We start from the raw sequence: 8,656 nt of genomic DNA on the forward strand, positions 1-8,656 counted from the left end.
AGCAGTGAATTTGGCATCATCATCTAAAGTGCCTCTGACTTGCCAAACTCAGTTGATTCAGTGGCATGATGTTACAGCCCGGTAAGCAAAGGGGATAAAGTTTGAATCTGACTAGCTAGCTGGGCTATGAAAGCTTTTTAAAGGTGAAGTAGAGTTGCTGAAATCTTATCTGAATTCTCCAGCTCTCACGTCACTCAGCTAGATGGCACCAGGAGACTCTGTGTTCTGCTGAGGACTGATATCTTAGCTTCTGGTTTCTTTTTGCACCAGAATATGGAGAACAGCTATACAATGCGGGCACCTTGCCAAAGTCTGAAGCACTGGGTACATGTTAGAGGGGAAAGTGTTTCTTGCTTAGTCACAATTTTTTATTTTTGACATGCTACTAAGTCTAATTTCTTGTCCAGATGAAATGAAATAGAACTTCTCCAGGCGTTATTCAACTTGGGCTGACTTAGCAGGGGAAGTGTTAAAAGTAGAAGGACAGTGGGAAGTGTGAGCACCTCAGTTAACTTTTTCCCAGCTGCAGAGTATTGCTCTCATTCATTTGAACTGTTTAAGCCAGAATAAGGCTGTTAGGGTATAGAAGCGGGCCTGTGTGCAAACCAGTTATTAATTTGACCTGTAGTCACTTAAGGTTGACTACTTTACCTTCTCTTACCTGTTTGATTCTTCTGTAACTCTTTGTCATGTTGGGTTTTATATGGGAAAGTATGAGTGTTTGTGTGGCCCTCGGTTTGTGGAGTTATTAATATGTGCTGTTCCTGTGTTGTTCAGAAATTACAGAAGGCAGCTTTTACTGTGAATTTGAGCTTTCTCTGAGTAAAATGTCAGAACTACATTAAAGCGTTGGAGCCCTGTAGCTCAGTAGACTGGAAGTGCTAGAATTAGTGGAGTACAGATTAGCTCTGTGCATCTACATTAAAATAACATTAGCTAAGAAACGTTGCTAAAATACTGCAGTGATAATTTTATCTTTGCCGTCTTGAGTCAATGAGCTTGAGGGCAGAGCTCTCCAGTAGGTTCATTTATTCTGGATAATGTCAGATGTTTTGTCTTATGTAGACTATGGTGTAATAATGCTTGTATCAGCTTTGCCCAAAAGCCTTGTCTACCGCAGTATCCTTCCCTTGACAGTGATCATCAAAAGATACTAAAGAAGACAGAATCTAGCCAGACTTCTCTCCCACCTTCTAGCAATTTGCATTTCAGGGATTTGCTGAACCTGTGGTATTTTTTTGTATTCAGTAGCCCCTGTTGGACTTTTTCCCCTGTGAATTTATACAGTCACTATTTGAGTGCCTGTAATGTTTGAGATCCTATAATGTCCAGTGGCAAAGGGTTCTTCACCTTGATTACATGCTGTACAGACCTTTCTGCACCTGTTTCGTTAACCCTGCCACACGCTGGTTTTGTTTGCTGCCCCAATTCCTTTATGGGAAGGAACAAGGAATAATTGATCCTTATTCACCCTTCGATGTGCCACTGAGGGTTTTGTGTACCTTGGTCATATCTCAGCCTGGAGACTCCTGATGTACTGAGTAACTCCTCATACAGAAGCTCTCTTGCTGTACTCATGTTGCCTTACTCTGAATCTCTTCCCCTTCCTCTATACTGCTTTGATGCTGTGGAGCTGAGCTGTGCGTGATACCGAAGATGTGATTGTACCGTGCAGTAACACAGAGGCATAGTGATGTTGTGTTTCATATTTTGTTCTTTTCCAATAATTACTAATGTTTTGTTTGCATTACTTCTTATACAACTCAGTGTTGAGCCCCTGTCTTTGTAGAAGTATCTCTTTCAGTGCCCAGGCTCCATTCTTGAATGGCAGTAGGCATCCTTTTGTAAGACTTGACAATTATAACTAAAGTTGTACGTTTAAGCAGTTTTATATTTGCTGAATAATATATGCTTGTCAGAAGTGCCTCATGTAAGAAGAACTATGAAAGTCCATTCTGTAGTATGTACAGAATATGCAGTTACCTGACCATAGAAAGGTTTAAGCTAGAACTGGTCTCTGCAAGCCTGTAGTCCAACCCCTTGCTTGAAGCAGGGCCAACTCCAATCCTATGTCATGTTACTTTGAACTACATGAGCTCAGCTGAGTATTAAAAAGTCTCTGAGGATGGAGATCCCCACTCTCTTGCTTCTTGTCCCCATGCAGCATTGCTCCTAGCAGGAGGTATGTCGTCCTTCATGTCGGTTGGGATTTCCCATGTTGGAACTTATCTATTCCTCCTCCTTTCACTGTAGACTGTTGAGAAGTCTGGTTCCATATCCTCTGTAAACCCCACCCCGCAAGTAGTAGAGCAATTAAATCCTTTCTTTGCCTTCTTTTTCCATGCTAAACAAGCCAGGTTTCCTCAGTCTCTCCTTTTACATGTTGTGGGCTGCAGCTCCGTAATGATCTTAATGGCTTCTTCTGGACTCTCTCCAGTTTGATTTGTGTAAGGGTTTTATTTGTAGCTTGTCTCAAAAGAGTTGATTACTTGTTTTGGTTTTCTGCCTTTACTCAATAATTCCCTCTTCCTAAACGGGTGCTAATAAAAGCTTCATTGTTGCTTATATTCTTTCTGCAAAGCTGGAGGAGGGCTTTGTGTAGGCAAAGGGAACTGCACAATGGCACAAGATTTCTTTCATCGCCTGTCCTTGGGGATGAGGGCACTACAGCAGTTTGCACCCCTGTGAGTTCACCTTGAGCTATGTCCTGTAATTAAAGCTAAGCAGGAAATCAAAGTCTCCATCTTACATCTACAAGCGTAGCCCAGCAAAAATTTGGGCTTGTCGAAACACTTGCAGAACTCAGATTGTGCCTTGCAGTGCTCTTTCTTCTTCCAAATGTCCCCTTTTTCTCCTCTCCAGTTCAGTTGGCTCAGCAAGTCAGATGAGCAGAAGGACGAGTCACCTTCGTCGTGGCGGCTGGGACTACGGAAGACTGGCAGTCACAACACGTTGAGTGAAGTCGCTGCTACCCGTGAGGCACAGAGAGATAAGACTTCTTCTATCTATCGTTCTTCGTCAAGTCCTCGGATATCTGCATTATTAGACAACAAAGAAAAGGTTCGACTTTCAGCAAAGATGTTTCAGTGCATCCCAGTTGAGCAGACTTTACCTCACAGATTTAAGACCCTTTCCCTTTCATTTTGAGTTATTACTGTGTTTTATATCCATAAAAAACTTAGGTCTCTTTCATTCTTCTTTTTTGCTTTTGAAAATGATTCCTATCCTGTCAGTTGTTCTTGCAGAACTGGAGTTCAGTGCCCCTTTGACCTAATTCCTGCTTGGTTTGGAGTGGGCTGCCAGCAAACAAGGGGAGCCGGTCTGGCATGGCCTGTTCTTTACAAAAAAATATCTGATCCAGACAGTAGCACACACCTGCAGTGGAAATTCTCCTTCACTGTCATTTCTATGGATTCCTCCTGTACCCACCAGCTGTATTTGTGAATCCTATCCCATGTATTCACTAGCTGTAATTTTGCTGCCCGTGGGTAGATGCCACATCCCTGGAAACGTTCAAGGTCAGGTTGGACGGGGCTCTGAGTAACCTGATCTTGTTCAAGATGTCCTTGCAAGAGGGGTTGGACTAGATGACCTTTAAAGGTCCCTTCCAACACAAACTATTCTATGATTCTCTGATTTTTAAGTAGTTGTAGTTAGAAACTGCTTTTATTCACTGTCGTGCTCTTTGGGAAATCATTTTCAGAACTGATATTTTTGCGCTGTGGTATGTATTGCCCAAGAAAATACCTTAAACCAGGTGTCCTTAGACAGGAGAATGCTTTCTTAGTTGAAGAAATTTGAATGTGAATTTAGTTGTCATTGAATGTGCTGGAAGTGTAACAGATGTGCAGTTGAAGTACTTCTTTTGCTTCACCAGGAAAAAGACAGCAAGAGCTATCTTGCTACAATAGCCCCCAGAAGACTAAGCAGTACGAGTGATATAGAAGAAAAAGAAAACAGGTGAGACTGAACTTAATGCTCAGCTTCTGTCCTGTCGATATTCTTCCAGAATACCTTTTTTTCTATATTCATGCTTCATATATTTTCTTAGCAGTCGTAAGTACATGGGAATTCACAATATCAAGAGCTGTCTCTGATCTATAAAAGTTCTGGTACATTGCTTTTCATTTAGGTGAGCAGGGCAACAGGCTGGTTTCTCCACACCTGTATTCATACATATATGGTCTCTGTCTGGGAAACTACATTTATGTGCATACTTTTTCCTTTTATATGCAAGTGCCTCATTTTGTAGCTGGCACCTACACTTGTCCCTCTGTCACTTGCTCAATAGTCACCTTCAGTCCCTTTGTTCACACATCTGTCACTTTTTGATTCACTTGAGTTTATGAACTCTCTTGTGTGCAGAACTGTTTCCATTGCGGGGGTTGTTTTTACAGTAAATGTGTGTAGTTGCCCGTGGACAGAACCACAGTATAAATGGGATAAATATCTAGTCTCTGAGGGTATATTTGAGGAGCTAATCTCTACAAACAAGTGCTTCACAGTTTGTGCTAGAAGGAGTAAAATTTGAGTGTAGCCTTATTTCCAACCACTTCCACAATTGTGGTAGAAAGGCACATATAGAGAAGTCAATGTGAACCGCAGTTGCTGTGAAGAAGTCACAGCAGATGACCACCCTACGAGAATTTCAGCACAGTTTGAGATTCTTTGCTGGTCTTTTGCTGGAACCTCCCTGCTGCGTTCTTACTTGATCCCAGCCAGTCACTGTGATTTGGAGTTTAGCAGACGATTTGTGTCTGTTGATAAGCTTGAGTGGTTTTGGCAGTGGCTCATATTGAGTGGCATATCCAGCTGACTGCGGATAAGTGTCCTTTGCTTGGTAAAGTGGGGAATGAGGAAACTTGGCCTGCCTGAACAGATGGTGCCCAGATGTACTGTGTAGTACAGATTTTTCCCGATATTCTTTCCTTTCAAAACAGCTGAGTTTCACTTCATGGAACCCACAGGTGTCTGAAAGGGCATCAGCATGGACATGGCAATTGAGAAATGAAAAATTACCGGCTGACGAGTGAATGGATTTGTGTTGCATTGCAAGCTCGAGGTCCTGTCCAAGACCAGAAAAGAATAGGACATACTGCCAAAGTGTGTATTAGGGAAAGGAGCCCCGATTTCAGATAACTATGATAAATGGGACTACTAGTAATTTATCAATAACTTGTCAAGTAGTTTTAGATATTACCAAATGTTTTCTTTGCTGTTTTCTGCTTCTAAGTATAGAAAAGGATTTGCCATGCTGAATTGTTTTGCTGTCATTGCCTGGATGCCGCGGAGAATTAAAAATTTCCCCTGCACTTGCAATATCTGTCCATTTATGCAATGTTGTTTGATACGAGATGGCAGAGGGAATATCAAATGACATTATTTAATGTGTTTATTTACTTTTATGGACAATCTAAATTTCAATTGCAAGTTTTTGACTAAAAAGCATCTTGTTCCTCTTCATGCAAAACATTACATCATCTGGTGGTTCTTAGGTAATACAGCTGGCAATAACAGAAATGGATGTTAAGGCTAGAAGAAGTGTTTCAGTGAGTTGTGTCAGCTGTGAACAACGGTGCACGTAGGTGTAAGGGAAGGATTTGTGTTGTGGAACTGTAAAGGAGCCAAAAGCAGACTCCAAAAGTTTTTCTAAACAAACCTTGTGCTCTCACCTGCATTAGGGAATCAGCTGTTAACCTAGTGCGGAGTGGCTCTTATACCCGGCAACCGTGGAGGGATGAATCAAAGGGAAATGAAGCTCCCCATTCTGGTGCACCTACTACCTACGTATCTACCTACTTGAAAAGGTAGGTCCAATTCTGTCTTATGTGGGTTCCCAGGCCCAACGTGCCTCCCAATCTTCGACCTCCTGCTTACTGCATCAGTGTAACTGGCCTCGGGACCCTCTTCTGCTGAGAGCAGGAAATAAAAATTAAGATTTGCCAACATTTGTCATGCTAAGTAGTATTTTTAAAGGCCATCATTTTTGTTGATTTGTAATCTGCTGAGCTGAATTTAAATACTCTTGCTCACATAATTCAAATGCAAAGTGTTTTCTCAGTTTTATGATAGTATTATAGTTAGATAATAAACCCAAAATTGATCATAAAAAGAGAATAAAGTAATTACAGTCTGAAAGCATTTTTCAAATAGCTATTGACAGGTAAGTTGTAGCTTATCTCTAATTTTGGTTTATATTAGTCAATGTTTATGGCATCATTATCAGAAAAGTGGCAGTGTTCTTGTGCATGACTTGCAGCACTTGCTAAGGAATAAGACTGCTGTCTCCAACCATTTTCTTGTGGCAGTAAGAAAGCAGTTTCTGCACAGTGTATGTGAAGTTGTAGAGACTGATCGTTGATAATTTAGCCAAGCAGAATCAGGAAAAGCAATCCTGTACATAACTTCTTTAATTGGCAGTATCTTTTACCCCTTTGGACGGCAGAGGCTCAGTTTCCTTGAAGTACCAGATAATGGCTGTCTCTGAATGAGGTGGATGAATGCCCTGCTCTGTTAAGGCGAATAATACATTACTGAGTTTTCATCTCAGTTGTGAGAAGGAGGATCAGCCCTTTGTGCAAGTACAGTGCCATCACCTCACCTTTATTTTATCTAATACTGGAAACCATCAAAATAGCATGTATAAACATGTCACGTTGCAAAGCCATTTGATCTGTACTTAAGGAAAAGGGCAGAAATATTTCAAAGTTTTAGATTGTGTTTCACCGAATTCTAGACCCTGAACTAAGTAACTGTCCTGAAGATGAAACAATTGCTTGAGATATTTGGGAAGAGGTGGTTTTTTTGTGTTCTAGTACTTATGCTGGTAGAGGTAAATTGTGCTCGAGGATGTGTCTGTCCAATTGCTGAGCACCGACTGACCCATTTCCACAAAAGGTGAAGCAGATAGCCACTTCAAGCAGTAGACTTCTCCTGATCTGCTGATCCATTCCAGTGACTTCACATCTATCCTGGGACATGATGACAGGCCAACCTCCATAGCTTGTTTCTCTCTAAAGGCAATCTGACAAGCTGCAGCTGATTACATTGGAAAAATTTTGCCTCTTGCAGCTGGTATGCCTTACTGTCCCCTAGTCTGAGAGACAGTCCAGTCACTCACACGGCTGTCTGTTGAAATTTTACAAACATTCCCTGTTTATCTCAGCTAATCCAGAACCAGATTTAGTGTTATATTCACATAGTTGTACCGTATTTCCTTGGTTAAACTGTACAGAGACTAGCAAAGGTTTTGACCAACCATGGTATTTTGCTAATACCAATTTCTTGTCACAAAGGCTGAATTCTGGCCTTTCATAGAAGAGTGTCGGTTTACAAGTAATTACAGAGAATAGCTTTGCCAGGTAGAATAAAGTGTACTTTTTTTAAGAGATCAGTGTTTTTGCATTTTGTGTACAAACATTAAATCATGATCAATTTGACCTCTGTCCACAGAGAAATTAAATATAATCATATTGAACCACTAATTTCTCCAGCCTTGTGCATCAGCCTCAAAGATGAGGAAGGGAACCTAGTTGCCTGTTAAGAATAAGCTCCTTGTCATTTCCAAGTATTGACAAAACTCTGAACACAACTTCGAAAGATAAAAGCTCGTTCTGAGAGAGGAAGAATTAAAATGAACATGACACACTTGGATGTTGCTGAGAGGGTAACTTCTGCACATCTGCATTTCCCCTTTACCTTAGCATTTAACTAGTCTCCATAAAAATACCTAGTTATGTTCTATAAGTGCTTTATATGACCCCCAAACAAAGAGTAAACAAAAGCAACAGATCATCTTAAGATGTTGAAAATGGCTTTTCTTCTAAAAGGGAGCAAAATAACTTGCAGCGATGTTGCGACTGTTCTTTGCCTTTAGTTGAAGCGAATGTTAAAGCTCTCACTGTAGTAGTAGTGACTGTCATTCATTCTGCTTTCTCTATGGGTGTACCACGAGCCCAAAAATTCTGTTCTGACAAATGTTCTCCGTTGTAGTGCATATTGGCTTTCAAACAGCCTGTTCACTTCGCCTGTATATTAAAAGATTTGGAGGGAAACTGGCATAGCAGATTGAATTAATTCAGCATCCTTCCTTTGACATCAGCTGTAAGTGATGCCTCACAGGAAGGAATCAAACACACCAGAATGAAATCACTTTTTCACACAGTTAGTTTCTCCTTCATTTTACATATTTGCATATATGCCTTCTTACTGGTTTTGTTCACATAAAAACCATCACAGCGAGTCAGGCCAACAGTCCATGCAGTCTAGACTGTTTCTGACAGCAACTGGTTTTGAAGGACAAGTTGCAAAAGCAAGGATAACTTAAGAGCAGTCTTCTACCTCCCACACTCTCCTTGCTTCCAGCAATCATGAATTTAAGAGCCAGGAGTTATACTTAACCATTGTTTTAATAGCCACCACTGTGGCCAGCTTCATAAGCAAATCCTGTTTGGATCTCTGCAATACTCTATGGCAGTGTGTTTTTTTAAAAAAAAAAAAGTTATGTGTTTTGTGCAAACCTTTTTATTAGCGAATATGGAAGCTTTTTAAGGTTTTGAAGGTTTTTAAGATTTGGAATTCTACTTGCTGTAGCTGTTTTCAGAAGTATTTTTATTGGTTTGAAATGTTGCTTTCCATTTCATTGCTCTTTCCCTGA

At 40.7% G+C, this 8,656-nt stretch overlaps 1 protein-coding gene across 1 annotated transcript in view; it reads left to right on the top strand.

Moving 5' to 3' along the window:
• The window catches only part of LOC104168769 (protein phosphatase 1 regulatory subunit 12B-like), a gene marked incomplete at its 5' end in the record, with an annotated part of 51,001 nt that overhangs the window by 18,236 nt on the left and 24,109 nt on the right, over window positions 1-8,656 (top strand). Inside the window, one exon of the mRNA XM_009709477.1 lies at window positions 2,863-2,974. Coding sequence (XP_009707779.1) covers window positions 2,863-2,974 — 112 coding nt within the window. The remainder of the gene's footprint in view (window positions 1-2,862; window positions 2,975-8,656) is intronic.

The sequence above is a fragment of the Cariama cristata genome, unplaced genomic scaffold (assembly GCF_000690535.1).
Source record: "Cariama cristata isolate BGI_N322 unplaced genomic scaffold, ASM69053v1 scaffold17620, whole genome shotgun sequence".
Taxonomy (NCBI): Eukaryota; Metazoa; Chordata; class Aves; order Cariamiformes; family Cariamidae; genus Cariama; species Cariama cristata.